The sequence below is a fragment of the Microdochium trichocladiopsis genome (assembly GCF_020744255.1).
Source record: "Microdochium trichocladiopsis strain MPI-CAGE-CH-0230 chromosome Unknown B0I36scaffold_9, whole genome shotgun sequence".
In the NCBI taxonomy this organism is placed as follows: domain Eukaryota; kingdom Fungi; phylum Ascomycota; class Sordariomycetes; order Xylariales; family Microdochiaceae; genus Microdochium; species Microdochium trichocladiopsis.
In genome coordinates, this window is record NW_025763552.1 from 1,359,572 (window position 1) to 1,385,078 (window position 25,507).

Consider the following 25,507-nt stretch of genomic DNA (forward strand, 5'->3'; position numbering starts at 1 on the left):
TGGCAAGGTCCGAACGGAGCATCGATTTTCAGCCTCCAATATCAGCCAACAAGTAGATTTCGGGGTTACTGTCCTGGGAATCCACAACCTGATCTGCATTCTAGACTCAGCTGCCATGATCCGGCCACCTGCGGTTAGATAGGCGATAATGTCTTGAAAACCCTTTACTTCATCAATCAGGCTAATACAGCGTCCAAATAAAACAGAGCGACTACTTTTCTCCTATGATGTGACGTGATGTGACGAGACAACCTTAACACATACTGAGTGCTACGTGTTTAGTATATCCGCAAGTGTCATTTGAGTCGAGTCCTTTTCATGTTCGATCAAGTGCCTGCAGTCCTGTCATGTCTGAAAGCTTAAACAGGCGGGATTTCGCGCTGCTTCTGCACCTTAGCTGAACTGCTCCATCTTTTGCAGCAGTTCCCGCATGTCCTTCGCATAAACGTCAAACTCGCCAAACACCGCCGTGGCCGGGTCGTGCTCCTCGAAGTCGAGATAAGCCGTCTTGAAGCCGGCAGCCCTTGCGGCAATCAGATCCCACGCATGCGCCGCGACAAACCACCTCTCTCCATTCTCTCGCTGTGCACCGCCATTGCTCGGCCCCCTTTGCTGCCTCGCGAGATGGTCCTTCGCGCGCTGATAGACCCTCACGTCCGGCTTGGCGACCTTCAAGTCGTCGCAGGACAGCAGGTGCTCCCGGTCCAGCGCGATCCGAGCATCACGATAATACCCCAGCGACGTCTCGACCCCGCCATTCGTGACGGCATAAACGTCCCATCCCGCTCCTCTCAGCCCGTCGAAGCAGTCCTTGAGCCCCTCGCGGGGGGCATGGCTGTCTTGAATGCCTTCATGATCGCTTCGACATCCTCGTCGCTGACGAGTTGCCTCGCAGCGGTAGCGGCAGCGGCACCGCCCTGCCCCTGGAGGGTGTGCTCGTCCGCGACAATCAGACACGCCCGGCGCAGCGTGTGCTTGAGCACCTCTGCGATCGGCTTGTAGGCGCCGGCGAGCGAGATGTACGTAAAGTCGCGCTGGGCCGCGTAGAACCAGGAGAAGAACAGGGTGGTCGGATCGCGCCTCGCCGTGGGCAGTTTGTCGCCGAGCCGGTCGCGGATGGCGGCAATGGGGCCTGCGAAGTCGAAGCAGGTGCCGATCACGTCGAAACAGATGGACTTTGTCATGATGGGAGTAAGCCTCGGGAGAATCTCAATGCGAAGCGGTGGCGCTCATGCACGAAAAAGGAGGTCTGCCGTAGGTCGTCGATATATTCTGCAACCCGAGAAAGCAGTATTGCACTGTTCTGGAGGAACGGCACTTTTGTGGAGATGATCATGGTTGACGTCAGCACCAGCTAGAGTGCAAGATGCGGTACTTGCCGGCCGAGGTTGTTTATCCCTGCGGTGGCTCCTCGGATGGGGGCTAAGGTTTTTTAGGTTGGGGAAAGTTTAAGCACGCAGCATTCACTTAAATTTCGTCTTGAAGGGTCTCGATAAAACACTAACAAAGGGAGCATTGGGAAACCATTTGTCAGAATATACGCAAAGTCTGTAACACATGCCAAGTTCTAATTGATTTCCCCAGGTTCCGATTCACAGCAGAAACATGATACCACCAAAGTCGAAGCACAATCCAAGCAGAGACTACTCCGGCAGAGGAGTGTCTGCGAACAAGTAGAACCCAAACTCTGCTGGCCACTTTGCCCCAGCGGCCGCATTGTCCACCAGAGACCGGATCCTAGCCACTTCCTCGTCGGTCAACTCTACATTCGCGGCGGCGAAGTTGTCGTCGAGGTTTTTAATTTTCGTGGTACTACAGCATCTCACCAGTTAGTCCTGTACTAAACAAACACTTGCGGGCAAGCACAAGCAGCAGACTACCCAAATCCAACTTACCCAGGAATGGGAAAGACGTCGTCGCCCTGGCTCAGCAGCCAGGCCAAGGTGAGTTGTCCGGCAGTAGAAGACTTTTCCGCTGCAAGCTTCTTAATCTCATCGACAATGACGAGGTTCTTGGGGAGGTTCTCGTCCGAGAAGCGCGGATACTTCCTCCTCAGGTCGTTGGCGTCGAGGTCCGCGGTGGTGGTGACCTGGCCGGTGAGCAGGCCTCGCGAGAGCGGCGAGTACGCCACCAGGGCGATCCCCAGCTCGCGGCAGGCCTGCAGCACGCCGATGGCCTCGTCCTCGATGTCAGTGGTGAAGGGGCTGTATTCCATCTGGACGGCCGTGATGGGGTGCACGGCGTGCGCGCGGCGGATCGTGGCAGCCGACACCTCGCACAATCCCAGGTACCGGATCTTACCCTCGCTGTGAGGCGGCACAAGTCATCTCGTTAGCGACTGCTTCGCTAGCGTGGATCAATTCGTGATACTCACTCCTTCAACTTGACCATCTCACCCACAATGTGCTCCACGGGTGTCGATCCGTCCAGGCGGTGAGGGTAGTACAGGTCAATGTAGTCCGTGCCGAGCCTCTTCAGGCTCTTTTCGCAGGCCTCGCGCACATACTCTGCGTCCCCGCGGAAGCCGACCTGGTAGTCTGCGGTCAGGGTGCCGCCAAATTTGGTCGCAAGAAAGATATCCTTGCGCTTGCCGGTCTTGGCGAACCACATGGCAAGCAAATCCTCATTGTCGAACTGGCAAGAAGAGACGGGACAAATGACGTCAGCTTAGGTTCAGGCCCGCCGCACAGGTCTCTGGCTCGAGGTACAAACATACGTATGCGTCGCTGGTGTCCCAAAATGTCTCCCCAATGGCATGGGCGTGGTTAAGCACGGCGAGGCGTTCCTCGTCGGGTTGCTGGTCGTGGTACGAGACCGAGAGACCCATGGCTCCAAACCCAATACGGGGAACGAGGGGCCCGTTCTTGCCAAGGGGACGGGTAGGGATTTGAGCAGGCATGGTGATGTGAGTGATGAGATTGTACGAGTTGGGGGCCTTGCTTGAGCTGGAGAATTCAGGACTCTTGGAGGGCGTTTCGATTATCGAGGAGTGGGTTGAATGATGATGTGAAACTATTCTAACATCCGACTGGGATCAAGAGTGTTCCTACCTCGTGGTCATATAGGCACGCAGTCTTCTTGATTCTTCTTCCTGATTCATAGAGGTCCATGCACTGCGGGGCTAAGCAGCACGCGCACCCTATGCTGGCCATCTGTCTGGTGGTGATGTCCGCTCCTAGCTCTACTCTGTAACTTCACTCCGCTCCGCAACTCCGCAGGGTCCGACTGGTGGCCCGGACGGACGGACCAAGATCTCCAGGTGGTCATTTCATACGCATGGATTACACACGTCAGCCATGCGGAAACAATGCTCTTCAACTGCAGCGGGATACATTTCGGTCAGTCGACAGGGTGATCTGCCAAAATACTCGAATCAATTTTTGGGTTAAGGAGCCTTCATTCAGGCCCTGCTGGCTAGATTATTCAACTCCCTAGGGCAGCTCTCTCTAGATGCCACTACCTGCCCCGCCATGTGGAGCTCAATTTCCAGTGAGCAGGTCTTGCCGATTACTGCCCAATTGTCCCTCCGGCTCCGACTCGAATGTCTTCATCTCATCAATGCCAAGAGTTCTAGAGCCTGGCGTTAGCTGAATTTCCCACACCTTTTCGTTCCGGGGGAAGCCACAAGCCGCGCGAGGCTGCGAGAAACCTACACTGTTAAAAGAATGCGTGCAAATGAATCCACGTCGTCTGGTCTGCCGCATTCCAGAAACTCTCGGAACCCGAAGCCGGATATGTAAAAGAATGGCTTCTCATTCCAGGCCTTGCAGAATTCAAAAGAGCCCGGAGCATCCCAGAGGTGCCTTGATAGTGTCCATCGATGCTCGTATGCCCAAATCCCCATAGGACCACCTGTGTTGTTTTTGAGCGAGCTGCAATAAGTTTCAAGGAGGGACCATGGTCTTCAGAACATGGACTTACGGGCAGGGGATTGTTTTGTTAAGAGCTTCCAGAGCGTAACAATCATGAACGCCATCAAGCAGGTCCGCCGCACACACTCGGCAAATACCCACCGCTATGAGCGCAGCTTTATATCAGGACTCTGGTGTTTCCGAGGGCGTCAACATGCGTGGCTTCAACATACCTGCCAAGTCTCCGGTGGCCTTTCGCGTCTCATGTCCTGTGGCAATCGAGCTAGTCCGTCGAGGTTGTCTCTTAGCTTGAGCAGGTCGGTAGCCCACGCCTCAAGCACCGTCATATCCCCGGCGGCGTCGCTCCCGAGCGTGATGTCACCGTCAAACATCCTAATGACCTGATAGAAGATGAGAGCGTGCAGCCGTCCCAGCCTCTCCATGGAGGTCATCACGTTCCTGCTGTCTGCGGTCTCGTGTAGGTCCGCCACGTTCTCGTGCAGGACTCGCAGGACCATGCCGCGGTTCGTCGCAGTCCCGTTGGTGTATTGTGAGCATGTCGTCCAGGCCTTGAGCACACAGCCCGGCATGAAGCTCTGGTACAGCTCCTTGTGCAGGAACGGGGTGCAGCTATTTTGGGCGAAGCTGGGACACTAAGCTCGGAAAGTTAGTAGATGGCATACGCAGTCACAGGAATGCGAAGGACCCTCGAGTAGTTCGAGTAACAGCAGCATACAAAGGACTTGACGACTGAGACGACAAAGGAGACTCTCGTGTTTGAATCGGCAAGATGCCACGGTTCTGATACAGCCAGTCAGAAAGACTCCCGCCGAACGGGTTAACAGTACTGTCTTGTGATACTTACGATACGCGTCCTGAGGCATTGCATGGAAGAATTAGTCAATGTCGACGACTCCGCCGATATTATGTTGGGGGTACATACGCAAAGCGAACCAAACTTGGGGTAGTCCTCTTTCCTCAGTATCGGCGTCGGCGATGGGCTGTCCTGGATCACCCACTCCAGCTGATCAGACGGAGCTGTAAACTGTGGTTGTGGGGCGATGATGCTCTCCAGAAAAGCCTCGAAGCCGTTCTCTGTCGTCGAGAAGCCTGGCTCCGCCGTGCAATCAACTGGCATCACTTCAGCCATGGCAAAGTCGAGCGTGTCCGGCAACACTGGCGTCGTCTCGTCGTATGCCAGGTGGTCGTCCAGGGTCATCATCGACCCGTCTGGTGGCGACGAGGACGGGCGCGCAGACGGGAGCCGGCCTCCGTAGAGGCAGACGAGCCCCATTCCCGCGCACCGTCCACAGGCGGGTAGCGCCTTGTCGCACTTGCGCTTGCCCTGGACGCAGGCGTTGCAGCTCTTCTGCCTCGACGCCCCGCCCCCGGCCATCGTGCGGAGTTTTGCAACCTTGCTCGCAGCGGCGTTGACAACAATCCGGCGGTGGAGATGTACGTGGCGGAGCTTCAGACGTGGTTTACACTGTCCGGATTTTGATGATTCGCGCTCATTCACGGTTCGGAGTAGAAGTGATACTTGGCTAGACAAAGGCGCAGCCCATGAGTGACGGCTCCGCAGTCATAACGAAACTCCGCAGCGCCGTGGCTGCGGCTGCGGACATTGCGGAGCTTGAAAACCCCGCTTGTGCCACCTCAAGACCACCGAGCCAGGCGGATGAAGTACCCGCATGCTCCCTTTCTATCCATTACTGGCTGGAATCAATGGGGTAGAAGTCCAATGAAACTCCGTAAGCACACTACCCCCAGCCCACTCAGCGTACAGCCGAGGCTGTCATGATTTCCAACGTAGAGTTTGATTTATGGCTATCCTCCGCAATATCTACCGAATTGACCTCATAATCGGGCTTGCTTAGGTCCCTGGCAATGTTGGGTCGCCAGCACCAACGACTTGATGGCAGCCATGGTCACGCCAAACCTTGCATGGGCTGGAACTACCTGAGTGATAGCTCGGAGACGGTCGCTCGCTGCCCAGGGTAGGACTAGGCATTTGCGGGAGAAGAACTTGCCTCGCAAGATGCTGATTCTGCCGTTCGCAGTGGCACAATGAAGTTGAAATTCACCCAACTTACACCGCTCCAACAATACACATTCGTTATTTTCTAATCTTTTGTTTCAATGCTCGTATCTTCCCTGTTGTCAATGAATTCATCATAGCAACGAGAAGCACGGGGATCAATTTCGCCTAGATCGCAGGGGAGGCAGAGGCTGCCTCGCAACGAGGCATTGCGCTCGGGAGCATGACCGATAAACGCTCCGGCCATGGGCTATGCCTTTTTCATGTACAACCTTGGGAGCGTACCGTTCAGCTTGCGTCTGCAGGGCACAAGACTACGCTTGAGACTACAGGATATGAATTCAAGCGTGGCGCATGCACCTTAGGAAAGGAGCCTGCCAGTCGGCCCTTAACAGCACGCCATGAAGGATTCTAGTCACAAGAAGTTGTTGCTAGCAGGACGGGATCTAGACTTGGCGCAGCCGCTGCACGTGGCAAGCTGGCTGGGTCTAGAACCTCCGACACGTGCATCGTACGTAGGCATGACGAGGTCGCGCCTAGGTAGCGATCGATCATCCAGACTCTGCTGTTGTTTTAGTAGCTTTCCTCTTGAGCTGCAAGTCCACCCAGCTCGGCCTGCCTGGGTAGGTGGATAGAAATTCACACTGCGACATCTTATCAGCTCAATGGTGTACAGTACAACGTAGTGTAGCATTGCCTGAAGCATTTGCTGGGATTTCCGTATCAGGTTTCATCTTCTGATGGTATCAGGGCTTGGCAAGCCTGCTTTCGGGCCAAGCCCGAACTGTCGTCCCGTGACATTTGCCTCAACCCTCATATATGCTTAGTCCTTGTATGCGAGGCTTCGGGGCTCTTCCGTCGCGAGTCAGTCAAGGGCCCCGGCTCATAAGCCTGACTAGCGGCTAGTTATTAATGGGCTGGTTTTCTTCTTTTCGATAGTGGATTCGGGAGTTTGCGAGAAAGCCCTCTCGTTATCGCCCCCACCAATGAAGTCCACCGCCAGCCTTAGCCATTGAGGAAACCTCCTTGTCGTGATGGCTGTAGCACAGTGACAGAAATCATGGAAGGTGTAGATGCAGTCTAACGCGTTTTTGCTATCTCCTTGCACCTAGCAACAATGCAGGCAGTCTCTGCCCATAGCGTGTGACGGCCGCGCGCAGACTCCAGTCCAAACCCCAGCAAGCAGCCGTAGGAATTGCATGCCTGTAAGGAGAACATGCTGCTATTTTGCCCCTTGGGCCAATTAAAAACCACGAAAACCAGCCGGGTCCAGTCGAGTGAGCACGTCCTGGCCCAGTCCACGCCGACTATCCACGTGAGGACAAATCCAAGATTGGACAGTCGGGCCATTTCGGCAGTGTTGCCCCTGGGCAAGACCCAGTGTTTTAGGGCGCCCTATCGGCAGCCCTGTGTTCGCGGCAGCTGTAACTGTGGACCGACTCTGCTTCTGCGGCAGATCCATCCAGCTTGTTTTCGGCCCCATGGCATGATCCCGGTTTGGTGCAGTGGAAAAGCACTCAAGACAAATGGATATGCTTACCATCCGAGCCAGGTGGTGAGCCGGGAGCCTCGTACCGACACGGCTTGATCGCCCGATTGAACGCACAGGCGCTGCAGAGTCTGGACGCAAATGTTGTACTCCGCCGTTCTGATTTGATTAGAGACGCTCCATTGATCTCTCACATTGGTGCTGGGCGCGCGGCATTCCTAGAGTCCCGTCAGGCACTAGCAGAGGCGTAACAAGTCGCGGTTCGAGGGATCACTGGCCCAAGTATGTCTGATTTGAGTGACATAAGCTGTGACAGGTTGCTCTTTGCCAGTCTGAGCCCGTGCCACACGGATGGACGAGGGCGCCACGATGCATCTGACATGTATGATCGGCAGCAGGGGTATTGACAGTGCCTGGTTCCCCAGACCAGGGCCAGGATCAGCCGCAGTAAGCCCGCCCCGATCGGAGCAGCGCAGGTTGTGGCTTAGCCGCAAGACGCATTAGCATAGGTGCTTTTGATTCTGTGTCTCTGCTCATCTCCGTTTTCCATACGCCGGGGTTGCCAATTTGAGTGCTGGTTGTCAGCTACTCTCTCGGCGGCGATATTTTTTCATGCTGGCTGATTAGCAGATGTTCCAGACATCTCAGATAGAGACATGCGAGTAGGGGCTTGCCAAGGTACCAAGGCTGTCTGTAGGAAGCATACGGCCTAGACTCTCGATCTAGGTCAGGGGTAGATCGTTTGTTCGAGGCCACTCCTGGCCTCGACAGTTGAATATAATCCAAGTGTCCGCCCAGCCACAGCGTGTCGAATCGTGCAGACCCAAGCCCTGTGAGCCTATGAGAATCAAGCTTAGACGAAATGTCAGCCTCAAAGGCTACCTAGCATGACTTTTGAAATACCTAGGAATGTGCCAGGCGACGCTCGGATAGCCGCCCCATTGTCAACCAGCTGTGCTAGGCGACTCATGCACGTCTCTAGCTGGGTCGTGACTACGGGTCCGGCCCAGCCCTTGCGCACGGCTTGTCTTTGCTTCGGCGCTTTTCGAGCCACTAGCCACGACACGGGGGTTGGAACCACAGAACCGGGACCAGATTACCTCAGGTGGCGACGGCGTCTAGTCGCTAGGCCGACGTTGCTGAGGCCTTCCTGCCCGCACCTGACACATCGCGAGCCTTATCAGGGGCGGGGTATCAGGCTTCTGGTTTAGTCCTCACCTGGATTCTGGAGCTCAGCGGCGTCGCGCTACACTCGCCTGGCGCCTCTGCACGGCTACCGGCTAGCTGGTGCCTCCAAGCTGGTGAAATGGAGGCCATGCATGCGCGCTCACGCGTTCGTGCGGACGATCTTGGGGTGCAGGGAGGCCGCCGTGGCAAAATTAAGTACGGGGGAGTCGAGAATAAGACGTCTTGCCCCCCATCTCTGAAGCACGTAGGACATGGAGACCTGATCCAGCCTGGCCCGTGTCATACGATTCAGCGGAGAGAGCTCGACCGCATACCCACTACCCTAGGCACAGCGACAGACAGGCCCTACGCGGCGGCACGAGCTCATCCATTTTCGAAGAGAGGGACAGTGGATCTCCAGCAACGGTTTGGGCCAGGAATCCGGGTCCTAGGGTCGGAGCTTCAAACGAGAACAACATGGGCTACATCGAGCTTGGCGAGCGCGATGACAGCGTGAGTAGCGCAATACTGCCAGAGGGCGCCCTCGTTCTGCCAGCTTTCTAATCTGTCGTTGGGCCACAGTTCTTGCGCGAGGTCTGGGGCCTCTACGGCTTCGGCATACTGATCCTCCTCCTTCGCTTCGCTGTGCGCATCAAGACCGTCACAATCCGTGGCCTGCAGTGGGACGACTTTTTTGCGTTGCTGGTCATCATCTTCTACACAATCGCATCCACAACGGTGCATCTTGTCTGTTAGTCAATCATTCCTCCAACCGGCATGTACTGTTGTACGATCTGTCGCTGACACGCCAGCCCAGACCTGCAAGGGTCCAACATTGAAGGTGTCATTATCAGTGCTTCACGGCGTAAGTTGGGCCCACACCTTCACACCACGACTGAATGCGAGCCTGGGACTCACCCATGAATTGTAGCTCTGAGCGATGAGGAGATCGACCAGCTCCACGAGGGAAGCAGACAGCAAATGCTGGCCTGGTACACATACTCGAGTCTCGTATGGTGCCTGAAGGGCACAATGGTGTGTTTTTACCTGCGCATGACAGCGGGCGTTGCCAACAGGCGCGTGGTCGTCTGGCTTGGTTGGGTCTGTATTGCCACATACGTTGCAGTGGAGTTGACGGTATGTTTCCCAAGTCTTCTGCTGCTTGACATTGTCGCATGGAGACTAACTGGTGCCCACCTCAGATCACCTTTGGCTGCTGGCCTTATGCCGGCAACTTCCAGATCAGTCCTGACCCGGGCAGTAAGTGCAATGAGGCAGTCAGAGAGCCACTGTGCCGCTCACTAACCCTGCCTTCCCTCCACAGCAAAGTGTACGCTCAAGCCACAGAACTTCATTGTCATGACAGTGCTCAACATTATCACCGACGTGGGCATTCTGTCCGTTCCCCTGCCGCTCCTGTGGGCCCTCCAGGTCCCGCTGCGTCAGAAGATTGCCATCGGCCTGCTTCTATCCTCGGGCGTCTTCATCATCACGGCAACCATCATCCGCATCTCCGTCACGCTCGGCTCGGCACCCAGCGCGCTGACCATCAACCGGTGGGGCGTCCGCGAGGTCTGCGTCTGCGTCTGCGCGACCACCGCTCCCGTCCTGAGGCCGTTCTTCACCAAGGCCTTCTGGATGGGGGGGCGGTTCAGCACCGTCGGCAGCTCAAAGGGTGGCGTCACGACCACCGGCGGCGGACGCGGGCCCCGGAGCCAGGCGCCCCATGGACCTTACGAGCTCGCGCCCAGCCTGCACAGCCGCAGCAAGAACGATGCCCACGACCAGTACACGGGCAGCGAGGAGAGCATCATTGCAAAGACGCCCGCGCCTGTAAGCAGCAAGTACAGTGCCAGTGCTGGCACGGGGAGCACGCTCGGAGCGGTGGTGACGTCGTCCACGCCGCCAGACCCCAATGCGGTGGTGGTGCATACCGCCTACGAGGTCACCGAGGGTCCCAGGCCCGGCACCGGCCCGGTCTCGTGGGACCAGTCTGGCTTCCACGAGGTGTCCGCATATGGGAGCAAGTCGCCCGTGTAAAATTATGGATGTGGCTTGGTCTTTGAACGATTCGAAAAGCCCCAGAAGAGCGTGGGGTATGCATCGGGGCAACGAGGTGTGGAGGAGCAACGTACATAGCACTTCTTGCAGATAGGTCCCGGACCATCTTGTATCCAAAAACTCGTAATAAGTCCTTCTCAACCTGTTCACCGACTCCTAAATTCGATCTCATACGCCACGTCTCGAGTCTGTTTGTGTTGTCGTGCATAGAGCTCCAGTGTTCTATTCTGCAACGGCCACAATGAGAAGGTGATCAAGCTCAAGGGGAGCCCCTGGGCACTGGCAAGGGAAGGTGTCCCAACGATATGGACCTGGAGCTGCTCTACTGGTCCATGAAGCTTAGAGAGGCTTTCGGCTTCGACGAAGAGAGTCAATGAGCCAACAACGAGGAGCTTTGATGTCACGTGACCTGTACAGTCAGTCTTTGCTTCCCAGACAAGAATGATGTGGCTCTTGTTCGTGCAGAAATGCATATGGCCGGAATACCTTTTCTCCATTGCTCCTCCCACTAAACAAAGCGGGTTCTTACTTGCCAAGTCCCCCAAATCATCGTGAACTCTGCACCCCGGCCCTCTCATTACCAGAGCACCTGCACAGTCCTTGTCCCCCTCAACAGTAGCCCAACAGCCCCAAGCTTAATCCAAGCCCAAGGGGAATGAACCCCCAGTGAAACCACTGCTCCCCTGCACCGAGCCTGGCTCGGCTGATGAGTCCATCGACGAAGGCTAGGGTAGAGTTTGCGACCCAGAACTTTGCCAGCAATGTGTTGTCGCCATTGTCGCGTGGCGAGAGCGCGACAAGGATGGTAAGCGTGGCAAAGAGCAAGTTGCGCGCGCCGTATAATTGGGTCATGTGCCGGGCCGCAAGCTGCGGCGTAGCCATCACGCCGGAGCCTTTCTCTGACTTCGCTGGCGATGGTGACGTCGGCGGTACTTTGTAGCCTAGAACCTCGAGGGCTGCATTTGGGCGAAGGACGGCGTTGAGGCCGAGCGCGAGGGGGGCGGCGGCTGTCAGTAGGCTCAATTGCCGAAAAGTGGCTGGCGCAACCATGTTATTGTTCCGATTTGTGTACTCAAAGGTGATAATATGAAGTCTTCGAGGAGGTCTTGAGAAGGTTTGACGAAGCGCTTGGTGAGCGGCTGAGCCGGATTTATAGCTTTACGAGCCGTCTAAGGACAGTTTTGTGGTAAACTCTCCGCTTCAAGTTAGTGCTTACGACTGGAGAGGCCAATAAGCTACAGTGACCTCAGAGACAGGGAGTCACGGGGTTCTCGTACTAGTCTTCATCCCTGGATACGGCGCTACTTCTTTCCGCACATGATTCATGGGCTGGAAGAAGGTCACTGTTAGTTCCGTAGCTACAGTTGGAGGTGCTTGTCACCAGGTGAAAATTACAGACAATCGAAGTGCTCCGTCACTATAGCCTTCTGGCTTCTCCGGTCATATATGCTATTCAACCAGCCGTCCTGATCAGATATTGAACCAATGGAGAGACCGCTGGCTTATTCTACCCTTGCTGATTAGTCATGCATGCTTACTTTCTCGCAAAACGTGCGCAACAACCAGCTTGCAATTGATTCTGTGGTCGGGTGGTGGCCAATTCCGGCGGAAAAGTATCCGGGCTGTCGAATAATCCAGGAACGACGGTCCTGCCATGATAGATCGTAGAAGAGGCAATACGAACTTCTATCAATGTTCTTTTCTGCACGGAACTGGGCATTTCCTTGCTTCAGCGCGAAAATGTTTGTGGTTGCTCCTCGTTGATGGCAGGCAGCCTCTACATCCGAAGGATAATACAATACAATTGCCTCGCGAGCAGCTCTGCTTCTACATCCATCTTCATAGACCTCTGGTGCTCCACTCCCTCAACTTGTGACCAAACACCCACAATAACAGCGGACACGGCACTCCCAATGCCAGCGTCACGAACCCAAGCATGCTATTGCCCCATCCGAGCCCTAAACTCTCATACATCCTCGGTGCGAAGAGCGGGAACCCGAATCCGCACATCGTCCTCAGGAACGCGCCCACCGCCGACGCGCTCGCGGCGTGGCTAGCCCCATACGCATCGGTGATATACGCCTGCGAGCTCTGGAACGCGATGATAAGGCCACAGCAGAACACTGCGGCGCCCATGTCCGGCACGATCCAGTGCTGGTGCATGTGTGCGGCCCAGCCGAACCAGAACAGGCCGACGGGGGCGAGCAGGCCGCCGAGGACCATTGGCGGGGCGCGGTACTCGGGCTTCCCGCCTGGGGTGTTGTAGTAGGCTTTCAGCTTGGCGTAGAGCTGTTCACAGAATAAGTATGAGTTTTGCAGTTCTGTGGGGAAGTACTGGCAGATGCACGACAGAGCACTTACGCCGTCCATAAGGGGGTGGCTGATCTGCAGGCCCACCAAGAAGCCAATGCACAAGGCGAGATAGTGCAAGCTCCCGGTGCCCGCATCGAGGCGATACTCCTCCGTCCATATCCAATCATAAGTTGAAAGCCTAACAACCGTCTTCGTCAGTCGCTTGAAATTGTGTCCAACTCGGAGCGATGGACTTTCACCAGGTACATGACGCCGTAAAGCACCGCTCTGTACACCGACGGAAACTGCACGGCGGGGTGTGTGAAGAGCATGATGAATGGCAGCGTCAGGCGTCGCCTCAGAATCGCCCCGAACGTCTTTTCGGGCGTGTCGTACTCCGTGCGAATGTGCTTATTGCTGGTCTCTTTACGCAGTGCCTTGGCTTTCTTTGCGAGTATTGCAGGGGCATATGTCTCCCGGAGAAACAAGAGCGCCAGAAGCTGGACGAGAACGTCGAAGAGCGAGGTTGCCCAGAATATCCTTTGGGATGATTAGCCACATCTCCTTGATCACACTAGAGGAGAAGTGCAGAGTAGAACTCACCACCGCCAGGACGTTGAGCGCGAGACATAAGCGCCGACGATTGGAGCGACGCAGGGCCCGATGAACGTCAACATCCCGTAGATGGACTGTCCTAGGCCGCGCTCCTCCTTGCGCCAGACGTCTGCCAGAACACCATTGCAGAGCTGGGTACGGGTTAGCCTCATAAGAAGCTGGAAGCCAGATATGGAAACTCACAGCCTGTGGTGCACTTCCACCGATGCCACTCAAGAACCGGAAAATCAACATCTGATCCCTAGTCTGCGCAAAACCGCACGCCGTATTGAAAACCAGGTACACCAGATTTGCATACTGCAAGACACAAACCCTTCCAAAGATCTCAGACAGCGGTGCCAGCACAAAGGGGCCCTGCGCGTACCCGAGCAGGAATATGGTCATGAACAAGACCCGCGTGAAAGATTCGTTCTCGGGGACACCCAGATCGCTGCTTATTTGTGGTAGTGCTGGCGTGACCATCGTCGAGGAGAAGGGCGATATGAATGTGAAGCACGAGACTAGAATTGTGGCGACCCATTTGCGCGAGCGGGACCAGTTGAGAGGGTGCTGAGGGTCGTCTGGGCCGCTCCATGTCAGCTAGGAGGTACCAGTTAGCTCTCTTGATAATTATTCGGGTTTGGCGGCTCTCGGATCGCTTACCACTAATGGGTGATCCTCAGCGTTACTGCATTGTGAAGCGGAATCTGCATTGGGCGCAAGTGGCATTTGGGAGTCGCAACTGTAGCGTATCCTGTACAAGGATTCCACGTCAAATGCGGCCTCGAGGGGCGGTCTGGTCTCGAAATCGAACGGGGGTAGACTGCATTCCGGTTTTTCCGCACAGTCTTTTGGCTTCCTGATCGTTCTTCCGACCTTGGCGGGGAGAAAATGCGGCATTATGTGACAAGCGAGTGTGAATGCAAGCGGAAAATGATGCGAGGGTGTCTGGTGTCTCTCACTCCCCCTACTGGAGGCATTGACCAGCCGCATTGTATTCTTATCTTCAGAGTATCTTCTGCAAGTGGCGAAAGGTTATCCCGCTATGCATGTCCGATTCGTGCTGGCAATGACACTGTGGCTGTGCGCCACTGACCTTCTGCAGGTACAGACACCGGGAAGATATAACACGAGCACCAAGAGCGGCTTAGACGCCTGCGCCCATCGTAGCAGAGACGCCGCCGAGATCAGTAACAGTCTGCTTTCCAACCTCAAACCAGAAGCTAACTGCCTGATCCAGACGCTTTGCGAGGCAACGCAGGTGCCTGCAGGCTTGGTTCGTAAGAAACCCCTGGACCGCCGCGTTTCTCCAAAAGCCGAGCCTCTCCAACTGCGTCTACCGGCGAGGCTGTGCAAGAGTCGCTGGCGTCTGGGACAGCCAGTGCCTTCCAATCGCCAGTTGCCAGCCAAGCATTGGCACAACATTGGCAGATGGTGCCACGACACTAGCCCGCAACTCTGATGTGTTGCACGCCAACTTTGGCCAACTCGATCGCGGCTCCAAGTGGAACTTGTGATTGGAGCAGGCCACCAAGGCGAACCCACAACTGCCTTGGCCTGCGTGTCTCTTAACGAGCCAAGAGTACAAAGAGATCGACACTCAGCTAGTTGAAGATGGCTGTGCAGAGACAGCGAATGGTCGCCAAGAGTTGGCACATTGCTAGCAGAAAGTCACGCGACTCCTGCAGGAAAAAAGAACGCAGTGGCACCGCCAACACAGATGCCTGCCCGCACGCCCGCACAGAAAGTCTTGACGGTCGGGATGAGCAGCATCATGGACTTGTCATTTTCGTGGCCCGACTGGTGGTACTATTTTGAGCCTGCACGTGGAGAACTGCCTGAGTGGTCGCGTGCTTCGGAGCAGGATTGGGGATAGAGCATGCCTTAGTGGTGGGCGAAGTTTCACTGCGCTGCGGACCTCCCCATTTACGAGAAGTGCTGTGGCCGTGCTATGTGCTGGGCAAGGACGATGAGCTTGGCTGGCAAAGCATGTTTCCTGCTGGATGTGCTATGCCAGTCAGGTAATCCGACATCACGGCACAAGGGGAGAATGCTCTGAAAATAGCATGCGTACCTGGCGAACATGGTAGTGAGCCACTCGGTAACCGAGTAGCACTGCCACGAGATGCTTTGACACCACGACTTGGATCATATGTACGCCAATCCAGACAACGTCTATATCAACTCGTGCAAGCCCTCAGTCCTGGTGGCGTCCTTACAGCAAGCCATTACATCATCCTCCCTTCGCTCCACCGCTACTAGACATCACTCGCTTTACCAGACACAGACACTCTCTACCATACCTCACTCGCTTTCGCTTCATATTCGCTCTCAACGCCGCATCACCTGATAGACGGTGCAAAAATGACCGCAGCGATGACCTCCACCACCATGAAGACCATCCCTACGATCCGGCTGCGCGCGCAGAGTCCACAGCTGGGCGTAGCAAGCCCTCTGACTCTCTCGCCACCGCCATCCACCCCCGACCGTCCCAAGTCCGCCAGTGCGCCTCCAAAGCTCCGCATCCTCGTTGCGCCGTCAGGTTTCAAGGAGAGCCTCGGTCCCGACGAAGTTGCAGACTGTATCGAAGCCGGCATCCGGCGTGTGCTGCCCGATCCCTCGGTCGCTGAGATCCGCAAGTTGCCGCTGCACGACGGCGGAGAAGGCTTCTGCCGTGCTCTCGTGGTGGCCATGCAAAATGCCAGTGCAGTCACCGGCCCCAAGCTGAACGATACCGATGGGATCCGTGAGATCCTCGTTACCGGGCCAGTTGGGAAGCCAGTACTCTCGCACTATGGCATTGTGACCCTTGACACTAAACCCCTGGCTGCACTGGCATCAGGCCTGGTGCAGACTCAAAAGATTGGGATTCTCGACATGGCCGCCGCCGCAGGATTATCTCTCGTCCCGGCCACCTGTCGCGATCCCACGTTGACCACAACATACGGCGTCGGCGAGCTGATCGCGGCCGCGCTGGACGAGGGGTGCGACAGGATCATCGTCGGCTGCGGAGACTCGGGAACATCCGACGGCGGCGCAGGCATGCTGCAGGCTCTTGGTGCGAGACTCCTTGATTTCCAGGGCAGGGAATTGCCCCGGGCAGCTGGAGGAGCGAGCCTGCTGGGCCTCGAGGAGATCGATATGAGCAGGCTCCATCCCTGCCTCAGAGACTCTGGTCAGTTTACCTCTCCTGATCATGAAGCACTTTGCTGCACACGTTTCCAAACTGACGGCGATTCTCCTTCCAAACAGCCACCAAAACCCATATCGAAGCAGTGTGCAACATCAAGAACATCCTCAGTGGCCCGCGCGGCGTGGCATGTGTCTACGGGCCCCAGAAAGGTGCTTCTCCAACGCAGGTCGAGCTCCTGTCCAGAGCACTCGACAAGCTCGCCAGCGTGGCTGAGCGCCTATCGCCTATCGAGCACCATAACATCGGCACGCGCCCCGGCAGCGGCGCATCGGGCGGTCTGGGCACCGCGATGCTCCTCCTCGGCGGCCGCCTCCGGCCCAGAGAGGAGGCCATCGACGAGTACTTTGGCGTGAGCCAGCTCTTTTCGCCCCCAGCGGCTTCTGAAGTCCTCGGTCCCCTGAAAGCCCAACAGAAGGACTGGGACCTCGTCGTTACCGCGGAGGGCTGTCTCGACGCACAGTCCGCGCAGGGCAAGCTGACCGTCGAGATTGCGCGGCGGGCCCGCAAGCACGGCGCCGCGGTGGTCGCGCTGGCGGGCACCATCGGGCCGGGCGCCGAGGGCGTGTACGACGACGGAATTGCCGCGTTTACGAGCATCCTCGACGGTCCGCGGAGCTTGCGTGACGCGATCGATAGTACTGCCGTGTTGTTGACGGATGCGGCGGAACGGGCCATCCGGATGATACAGATGGGCATGGGGTTGAGGGGAGGGGCGGGTGGGACGAGGCAGGCAGGGGCGGAGGAGAGCCGCCTCGAAGATGTCAAGCGGCTTGCTGGCCCCGTGGAGATGAGGCTTGCGCGATCGTGGACTAGCTAGGCCTCCTCCCCGGGAGCTGGGGTGTACTCTCATGCGCTGCGAGGAGCGAAGCCCATTTCCACGTTATTCTGTTTACCGTAGGACTCATGTTTACCACCATGTCATGATCGCCATGTCATGGACTTGTTCAGATCAAGCACTGCGGCAGCAAGAGTTTGGAGTGTGAACTTGGAGACCAATGACATAAGCATATCAGCATGAGCAACGACAGTGACGCCCTGAAATGCTCGGGTGCTCGCTGAGCGTGATCATATAGGATAAGTGCCACTGGCGCTGCGTGATAATCCAACACCAAGCAGTAAACCCCTCCTGAAGTCCTCAAGGGTCTAGGCCTTGGATCTCCAGCTACACCCCAAACATGCCGATCCACAGACCTTCACAGCCCATCACTTCTCATCCACATCGACCCCGCGTACATCGAGGTGGTACTCTGTGCCCTCCTTGCAAACGCTCCTCTTCGTTCGCGCAAGCCCTTGTGTCGACTAGGCAGATCGTACGTCTAGCACACAAGGGGGTTGCCGCCGGGGGCCTTGTAGTTGGTAGGAACGGGGTAGTAGATGTTGACCAGCAAGCCTGGGTCGTTGGGGCTGTAGGAGCCAGGGAAGGACAGGAGGTTGCCGGGCGTGCTGCCCGAGCCTCCAGAGACCTTGACCTGCGTGCACGAGATGTACAGCTGGGCGCCGTTGACGGAACCGGCCGAGTGCAGGCCAATGTGCTCGAAGCGGACGAGGTACTCGCCGCTGGGGATGCACCTGGGGATCGTCATGGTAACGGAGGATACGCCGTTGTTGGGCCACTCGAGGCCAGACGAGACGACCTTGGGCTGGTCCTGGTACACCTTGAACCAAACAGCTCCCTTGCCGTCGAAGGTGGCCGCCGAGGAGGGCGCCTTGGCCATGTAGATGTTGAGGGGGCCGGGGTGGTAGATGTTGGGCGCGATGCCAAAGGTGATGGTGCCGCCCGCGGTCACGGCAAGGGTGCTGGCGGTCGACTGGCCCGGGTTGCGTTCGTAACAAGTCATGGCGGACGAGGTGACGTCTGTGACGGGGCCGTTGGACTGGTAGTTGGATGTGATGCGGGTGAACTGCCAGTCGGAGCCCGAGACGCCGTTGGCACTGGCGCGAGGGATCGTGTAGTGGGCCTGAGCGGCCGAGCCGAGCAGCAGAAGGGATGAGAGGAACTTCATGGTGATTTGTGTGGGCGGAATTCTTGTCTGGGCAGTAGATCGTTCTTTGGAGAATGGATGAGCAGCAAGCCTTCGCAGGGCAGAGACGAGAAATCCTAGAGCGACAGAGTCCGCTCTTATTTGTTTCACGTCGAGCATCCTGGGTCTCTTCATGAACATTAATCAGTCACAAGATTGAACATTTCACGGTAGGGCATGGTCGGCTAAATGATCCTCGGACCAATGGAAACTACAGGATTCGTGTAGGGGAACGGGATTGCGGTAGATGGATGCGGCTCAAACGGAGCGTTATTGCGACGCTGCTGATGATAGATCGTGGAGGGCATACGCGGCGCAGAACAACACGTTGTTTGTCCATTCAATCGCCTTGTTGGAAATTGAACAACAAATTGCATGGCCTTATGAATATCCTTGTGCCGTTACACTTCCCTAATAGGGCATAGGGCGACTGCCATTCTCGGCGAGGCTCCATCCGGGTTGCGGTTTTCAGCATCGGCCGTCGGATAAAGGGTCCGCGGCAGCCGTATCGCGTGGTACCATTGGCTCAGTACTATATGGCAAGCATCGAGCGGTGGCGATGACGTTGTTACGGTGCCTTGGCGCGTGCAAGAAAAGGAGAAAATGCCCCGGCGAACCTTTAATCGATATATTAGCTCCGGAATTTGTGAGCCCTATCCGATGCCCTATTCTCCCTCCACCTTTCTTTGACATTTCACGTCTCGTCCAAAATACACTATGACTAGTATCCAGTGACTTCGTATAGCTAAAATGCCGAGCGCATTAAAGATCTTCTGAAGTGCATATTTGCTCCGGATCACCCTATCACGGGTCTGGACTTTTTTAGATTGTTTTGGTTTAGAATTGGCCATCCCGGAGTATTTCCCGCCCTGTTAATGGTTATTGGGCACACTACAAATGCGAAGTTTGTCGAGCGCTTTGCCCGCATATCTTACCCAGGTGCCGATCGATGAATGCTGATAGCATGCGTCATGAAGCCCAGCCGGCGCTCTGCCCTCTTCTCAGTGGTGGCAGATAAGACCGGTCCCTCTTACTGCTATTGCAGTTCCTTCTGTTGTGTTTCAACTTGTCGAGCTTCTCGCAACGGGTCTGCCACGATACGAGTAGGCCAAAATCAGTTTGACATCTCTATATGAGCCGGCCCCATGCTCCTAGAGCGTGCAAATTGTATTGCTCATTGCGCACAATCACGTCATGAAGCTCGACTCCTAAGTGGATATTCCATTTTTGCAAGGAAGGACAGGTTTCTCCAACTTCAATGTGGTATGAAATACCCAATCATGTATGTTTCCGATCCTCTTTGTTCCCGGCTTTCTCTTTTCCAGCGTATGCCTGGGGATCAAACGAAGGAAATAACCACCTCTCTCAATACGTGCACTTATTTGAGGAAAACGTCGCCGTGGCTTTAGTTACCCATCTGTACTCATGACGTTTATACTGCATACCGCATTTTGTCATGGCGACGCTCGGCCCAGGCCACTCTAGATCTAAAACTAGGTGGAGAGTCTCTTTCCGGAGCTCTTGGATGGGAAAATGCAAGAACTTTTGGAGCAGATCGTGGCCCATTGTTGCGCATAGCTGCCCTTTGTTCTGGTCCCATCAATCAGAAGCGGCCCCAGAGTAGTCAAATGGTGTGACGGAGCTAGAGACAAACCTGCATTGAAATAGCACAATGGCGGCGCATCAGCTCATACATGAAAGTACAAATATGGATCTCAAGGTAATCCTTGGACAGTTTCTCACTACTCCCAATTTTGAATTAAATCCCGGCCATTTGTCATTATGCTGCAGTGCTTCACCCACAGCAGTGACGGATATGAGCACGGAATCCTCGGCACACAGGACATGGTTTACAAGTCGCAGGGGCCTTACCGTGCAATCCGGACTGCTTGATCGTATCCCGCGGGGTTAGCTCAGTAGCCAAGGTCCGTTCGTTCCGCACAGAAGGGTGCGCGGGATAGGCCGTTGCAGGGTTCCTTAGGACAGGGCCTCCTGGCTTGAAGGGAAGTTTCTTCAACAACGCGTAAACTCTAACCAACTATGGCCTGCTGATAATCAAACCTTGAGCCGGGGTAACGTGGAGCCTGTGGGCGCAGCACAGTCGGATAGGGATAGTTCCCAATACTGCGACGAAGTGCAGCTGATTACCTTGGAACCTATATAACGCCATTGATCTCTCAATGCGTGGTCTTGCTGCATTTGCTCTCCGCCACCACGATCAGTTAGATCCATCGCTCCCTTCCTCTCCCGACATGCGTCTTACATTTCTTTCAGCAGCCGGCCTCCTAGCAAGTTGCCCGCTTGCTTCTGCTCAAGATGTCTGCGGCACAGGCAATCCTTCGACACGACTTACCAACCACATCTCGCGCTCCCTTGAAAAGGAGTACATCCTATACGGTCGATCCAATGGCTCAACTCTACCTCCCAGCCAATGGGTCCGGCCCATCGAAGTCTCGATGTACCTGCATGCCGCCGTTCCAACCAACGCCTCAGACGACTACATCTCCGATGCAGCCCTCCAACAACAATTCTCCGTGATTCAAGCCGCATACGCACCCCATGACATCCAATTATCCCTCGCCGGCACGAGCCGCACCATGCAGGACAACATCACCACCTACGCCGCGACCGAGAACGAGAACAGCATCGTCATCGGGACGCCCAACCCGGCCCTGGAGTCCTGGTGGCGCTCGAAGCGCACGGGGGACCACACGACCCTGCACATCTTTGTGTACGCCTCGATGCCGTTCCTCGGGCAGGCCAGCTTTCCGGACCCGGCGCGGCCCAAGTCCGAGTCCTGGCTGGACGCCGTGCACATCAACGCCGCGGGCCTGCCGGGCGGGTCTCAGCAGGGGTACGATCTCGGGCGGACCGCGGTGCACGAGGTCGGGCACTGATTCGGGCTGTTCCACCCGTTTGGTGGGCAGTGCGACAACGAGGACACGGGGGACTTTGTGGCGGACACGCCGAGGCAGAAGGATGCCACGAGCGGTGGAGGGTGTCCCGAGGGCAAAGACAGCTGTCCGGGGGTGCCAGGGCTCGACAACATCCATAATTACATGGACTACAGCGGGGATGCGTGCAAGGTCATGTTCACGCCTGGGCAGGAGGTGAGGATGCATAACTTGTACAACAGCGTGAGGGCTGCCAGCTGGTGAGCGGAATGGGGAGAAAAAGGGCCGGGCACGGGTTCTTGCCATACAGATCTCAGCAGAAGTCGATTTGTAGAGTAGAGACTGTTTGACCGGGAGTTGTTGAACACGCAAAGTGCAGAAGCAGGCAGGATAGGTTTGTTGAGGTCCTATCCTCGAGTGAGCGGCGCATATTGGCACCATAACTTCCTCTCCCTCTTTTTGAGAACCGTGGATAGGGGAGAATAAGCAACTCGTGGCTGACGTAGGGACAACAAGGCTGCAGGAGCTGTCGCTGACGGGCTCCAATGTTGTTGCACGCCGCTTGTCGTAGAGCCATCGGATCGAGACGGCCACCCGGTCGATTTGCTCAGATGTGCGGTGTCAGGCACCATAATCGAAGTGCACTCACGTCGTCGACAAAGCTTCCCTGAGCTTGCTCTAGAGTGTATGCGCTCGGCGCCCAACTCTACTTAGCAGCTCAAATGTGGCGATAAAGCATCTGCAATTGCGCCCCTCACGAGCTTCGTCAACGACAGGGGCTCGATCCACAATGAGGCAGCACAACGTGCGGTGGACTGGAACTCGACGCGGCGCATCGAAAGCTTGACGGCAAGAGGAATCTGCCCTCCGGCCAGGGGGGATCAAAGGCCCCGTGAGGTGGGGTGGCACACGCCAAAGGATCACAGCGAGTCCGCCCAAGTGCCGATTTGGGATGCGGGGGATTCCCCCTTGTCGCCCTTGCCGATCTCCGGGTGGCGGGTAATTCGCTGCGATCAATTGCCGCTTGGCGGGCCATCGAAGTGAGGAGACAAGGAAATTGCAGGTTACATGGATTCGCAAAACACACAGTGCTTTGGCAGGCACCGGCTTTTCAGAGGCGCAATTGCCGCGATTTCTAGCCGTCGTTGTGTCCATATGACGTAGAGTATTCATCTCTCCCTCGGCTATGTGATTCAGAGGCAGATGTTCATCATGCACGGAGCGCCTGCCTGCTTGCAGTCGAGCAAAGGTCCATGACTCGAGATCACCATCCATTCTGACTGTCCTCTAAGCCGCCAAGACACAGCCATCATGAAGTTCTCCAGCGACCTGACCGCGCTGCTGTCCGCCACCTCGGCAGCGCTCGCCACCTGCGCGGCCAGCACTAACACCCCGTCTCCTCCACCGCCACCGACCTTGACACACCTGTACACGATGAACTGCACCCTCGCCCCGGCCATCACCATCGGCGACGGGCCCATCTACAACCGCGTCGCGATCCCCATCGTGGGGGGCACCTTCTCGGGCCCGCGCGGCCTGTCGGGCACGATCGCGGACCTGGGCGCCGACTGGGGCGTCACCGACAAGCACGGCGTGTTCCACCCGGACACGCGGTACCACCTGTACGCCGGGGCCGAGAAGGCGGGCATCTTTGTGCAGACGGCTGGGTCGGCGCAGCCGGACGGGCGGATCCAGCTGCGGATGGTGTTTGAAACGGGACACCCGGACTACTACTGGTTGAACTATGTCGTTGCCGTGGGCATCCTGACGGCCGGGGACGGATATGTGCTGATTGACGCGTGGCAGGTAAGTTTGGGCAAGCTTGTGAATGGGCGTAGAGTGACAACTAATTTTGTTGCAGGTCAATAGTCCCGCGTTGTAGGAGAAGCCTTGAGATATCCCAGGACGTTGCGCGGATGGTCAAAAAGGGGAGAGCAGGCAAAACACGGGCAGTGTCTATTCTAGTATCAAATTTAAGCAAACAGGAGTAAAACCAAATGCACAGATCTATGGAAGCCTGTCTACCGCTTCTGCAACGATCTGTCTCATCTATGCAGAGTCTATTCGACCGTCGGTCTCCTGACCAAGCAACGGCCGGCGCTCCCCCCGCTCAGGGTGCTGTCCATCCTCCTGCTGCTGCCGAGCGGCAGCACGAGAGTTGTCTATTTCTTCGCCGCCAAGTACGGTCTTTGTCTGTCTAATGACCTGCGGCAGGGAAGTCGCCAAAGTGCCCAGCGGGATAGCCAGGCCATGCACCACCACGCTCGAGAACACCAGGAACCAGACCACGACGAGCGTCTGGTCGGCCAGCGCCCTGCAGTCCTCGCGCCCGTCCGCCGCCAGCGGGCGCAGGAACTCCCGGATCGTGTACACGTAAAAGATGGCGCTGATGCCGATGGGCCCGAAGAAGCCCATGATGAGCGCGTGGCGGACGGAGCGGATCTGGGGGATAAAGGTGTGCAGGGCCAGGATTACGGGGACGCGGCGGAACAGCAGGACGAGGATGGCCAGGATGAGCAGCCGCGGCCAGCCCATGACGGTGGCGTTGAAGAAGAGGTCCCACGGGCATACGGCGCCGAGCCACATGAAGACTGTCACGCTCAGGAGGAAGTCCATGATGGGCTGGAGGGTGTCGTTCTTGGTCTGCTCGGTGAACCAGTCACTGTTAGGGGAAAATGTTAGTCCAGCGTGGAGGCTTGGAAGAGGGGAGGCACAGGGGGGTTTTCATACTCCCAAGTGAACAAGACGCCTGCCACGAAGCAGGCCAGGATGTCATTGACGTCCAGTAGGCCGGCAGTACCGATGACGAAAAGCTGTGAATATCTGTCAGCCCCCAGTTCTGTCTGGGTCGGAAGGGACTGAGGGCTACACAGCCATACCGCGAGCGCAATGACAAAGAATTGAAAGCTCTCTGTATCGACATAGTTCTTCCTCTCGGACCAGTAAAGCACGTACTTGGCCCCCCAGCCAACAGCAGCGCCGTACACGACGCCCAGCACGACCTGCCGCCCTAGGGTCATCCCGAGGAACGCCAGGACCGCATTGCCCACCTGGCTCCCGTCGTCCTCGCGCGCGTGGTTGACGAGGTACAGCGGCAGGTAGACAAACAAGTAGCCCAGCCCGTCGTTGGCGCCAGACTCGCCCACTATGATCATCTGCAGGGGCTCGGGCATGTGCCGATCTGCAAAGGGGCCCTGGACAATCGAGTTGGACAGGACCGGGTCGGTAGGGGTCATACACGCGCCAATAGCGAGGGCGCCGGCAACGTCTATCCCGGGCACGACGAGCCACACGAGCAGGCTGGTCGCCGCCCACATGCCCAGCATGCCCGGGCCCAGCAGCACCGCGAGCGACCGCCACTCCCTGCGGGGGTACTTGCTGGGCAGCCGGACGCCGGCGATGAGGACCTGCACGCCGAGGACGAGCCGGGCGAAGCACAGCGTGGCCGTCTCGACGGCTTCTTGCTGTGCAGCAGGATCGGTGGGGTGTCCGGCGCCGGCAAGCTCCCGCGGGCGCACGAGGTCGAAGCCAAAGGGAGACAGGGCGACACCGGCGGCCAGGGAGATGAGCGGCTCCGAGACGAAGAAGCTCTCCTTGAGCAGGAACGAGACGAGCCCGAACAGGCCGATGAAGCCGCCGATCGCGCAGCAGACAATATTGAACTTGGTCTCTGGGTCGTGGGGCGTTGAGGCCGCCATGGCTTGCAGCCCGGGTGCAGGTGCAGGGGGCAAGCACGCAGATAGGCAAGCACGCAGGCCACCCTTGTACGGCTGCGCGTGCCGTGTTGGTGAGTTGGTCGGATCGTGCAGCCTGTGGCTCTTGAGGGCCAAGACGCGGGTTTATGTGAAGGTGGGTAAATCTGCGACTGCCAAGAGAAGGGGTTTGATCTCAGGAACGGTTTCTACGC

At 56.8% G+C, this 25,507-nt stretch overlaps 12 protein-coding genes across 12 annotated transcripts; 5 read left to right on the top strand and 7 right to left on the bottom strand.

Moving 5' to 3' along the window:
* Positions 1-7: 7 nt before the first annotated feature.
* B0I36DRAFT_332047 (haloacid dehalogenase) lies at positions 8-1,307 on the bottom strand. The gene is made up of 2 exons (XM_046155058.1): positions 867-1,307; positions 8-819 (listed from the first exon to the last, which is right to left on the bottom strand). Exons 1-2 carry the CDS (start codon positions 1,182-1,184, stop codon positions 394-396), a joined length of 744 nt encoding a protein of 247 aa, XP_046008345.1. The 5' UTR covers positions 1,185-1,307; the 3' UTR covers positions 8-393.
* A 336-nt stretch (positions 1,308-1,643) lies between these two features.
* On the bottom strand, positions 1,644-2,899 carry B0I36DRAFT_376622 (aldo-keto reductase, putative; the record flags this gene model as incomplete). The annotated part of the gene is made up of 4 exons (XM_046160473.1): positions 1,644-1,812; positions 1,896-2,306; positions 2,375-2,634; positions 2,717-2,899. The coding sequence occupies 4 exons, from the start codon at positions 2,897-2,899 to the stop codon at positions 1,644-1,646; spliced, it is 1,023 nt and encodes a 340-aa protein (XP_046008346.1).
* Positions 2,900-3,319: 420 nt separating this feature from the next.
* B0I36DRAFT_332050 (uncharacterized protein) lies at positions 3,320-5,385 on the bottom strand. Its single transcript, XM_046155059.1, has 7 exons — positions 4,795-5,385; positions 4,717-4,726; positions 4,588-4,652; positions 4,085-4,504; positions 3,922-4,015; positions 3,654-3,852; positions 3,320-3,570 (listed from the first exon to the last, which is right to left on the bottom strand). Exons 1-7 carry the CDS (start codon positions 5,245-5,247, stop codon positions 3,480-3,482), a joined length of 1,332 nt encoding a protein of 443 aa, XP_046008347.1. The 5' UTR covers positions 5,248-5,385; the 3' UTR covers positions 3,320-3,479.
* A 3,736-nt stretch (positions 5,386-9,121) lies between these two features.
* On the top strand, positions 9,122-10,189 carry B0I36DRAFT_226933 (uncharacterized protein; the record flags this gene model as incomplete). The annotated part of the gene is made up of 5 exons (XM_046149089.1): positions 9,122-9,296; positions 9,363-9,410; positions 9,477-9,682; positions 9,748-9,805; positions 9,870-10,189. Coding segments are annotated over 5 exons (807 nt in total), but the record flags the coding sequence as incomplete, so codon positions are not given.
* Positions 10,190-11,036: 847 nt separating this feature from the next.
* Positions 11,037-11,690, bottom strand: B0I36DRAFT_164472 (uncharacterized protein). The gene has a single exon (XM_046148707.1). The coding sequence runs from the start codon at positions 11,654-11,656 to the stop codon at positions 11,216-11,218; it is 441 nt and encodes a 146-aa protein (XP_046008349.1). The 5' UTR covers positions 11,657-11,690; the 3' UTR covers positions 11,037-11,215.
* Positions 11,691-12,445: 755 nt separating this feature from the next.
* On the bottom strand, positions 12,446-14,092 carry B0I36DRAFT_250473 (MFS multidrug transporter; the record flags this gene model as incomplete). The annotated part of the gene is made up of 5 exons (XM_046150543.1): positions 12,446-12,895; positions 12,968-13,108; positions 13,159-13,438; positions 13,502-13,644; positions 13,697-14,092. Coding segments are annotated over 5 exons (1,410 nt in total), but the record flags the coding sequence as incomplete, so codon positions are not given.
* A 445-nt stretch (positions 14,093-14,537) lies between these two features.
* Positions 14,538-15,009, top strand: B0I36DRAFT_352999 (uncharacterized protein; the record flags this gene model as incomplete). The annotated part of the gene is made up of 2 exons (XM_046157173.1): positions 14,538-14,772; positions 14,942-15,009. 2 exons carry the CDS (start codon positions 14,538-14,540, stop codon positions 15,007-15,009), a joined length of 303 nt encoding a protein of 100 aa, XP_046008351.1.
* An 874-nt stretch (positions 15,010-15,883) lies between these two features.
* On the top strand, positions 15,884-17,502 carry B0I36DRAFT_366713 (glycerate kinase; the record flags this gene model as incomplete). The annotated part of the gene is made up of 2 exons (XM_046159344.1): positions 15,884-16,667; positions 16,745-17,502. The coding sequence occupies 2 exons, from the start codon at positions 15,884-15,886 to the stop codon at positions 17,500-17,502; spliced, it is 1,542 nt and encodes a 513-aa protein (XP_046008352.1).
* Positions 17,503-17,663: 161 nt separating this feature from the next.
* On the bottom strand, positions 17,664-18,842 carry B0I36DRAFT_332054 (glycosyl hydrolase family 61-domain-containing protein; the record flags this gene model as incomplete). The annotated part of the gene is made up of 1 exon (XM_046155060.1): positions 17,664-18,842. A coding segment is annotated over one exon (841 nt), but the record flags the coding sequence as incomplete, so codon positions are not given.
* A 2,320-nt stretch (positions 18,843-21,162) lies between these two features.
* B0I36DRAFT_376626 (uncharacterized protein) lies at positions 21,163-21,864 on the top strand (the record flags this gene model as incomplete). The annotated part of the gene is made up of 2 exons (XM_046160474.1): positions 21,163-21,591; positions 21,634-21,864. 2 exons carry the CDS (start codon positions 21,163-21,165, stop codon positions 21,862-21,864), a joined length of 660 nt encoding a protein of 219 aa, XP_046008354.1.
* An 840-nt stretch (positions 21,865-22,704) lies between these two features.
* On the top strand, positions 22,705-23,541 carry B0I36DRAFT_274444 (uncharacterized protein). The gene is made up of 2 exons (XM_046151353.1): positions 22,705-23,406; positions 23,462-23,541. The coding sequence occupies exons 1-2, from the start codon at positions 22,912-22,914 to the stop codon at positions 23,480-23,482; spliced, it is 516 nt and encodes a 171-aa protein (XP_046008355.1). The 5' UTR covers positions 22,705-22,911; the 3' UTR covers positions 23,483-23,541.
* Positions 23,542-23,649: 108 nt separating this feature from the next.
* On the bottom strand, positions 23,650-25,298 carry B0I36DRAFT_376628 (Cation/H+ exchanger; the record flags this gene model as incomplete). The annotated part of the gene is made up of 3 exons (XM_046160475.1): positions 23,650-24,262; positions 24,331-24,413; positions 24,480-25,298. The coding sequence occupies 3 exons, from the start codon at positions 25,296-25,298 to the stop codon at positions 23,650-23,652; spliced, it is 1,515 nt and encodes a 504-aa protein (XP_046008356.1).
* Between the last annotated feature and the right edge of the window lie 209 nt (positions 25,299-25,507).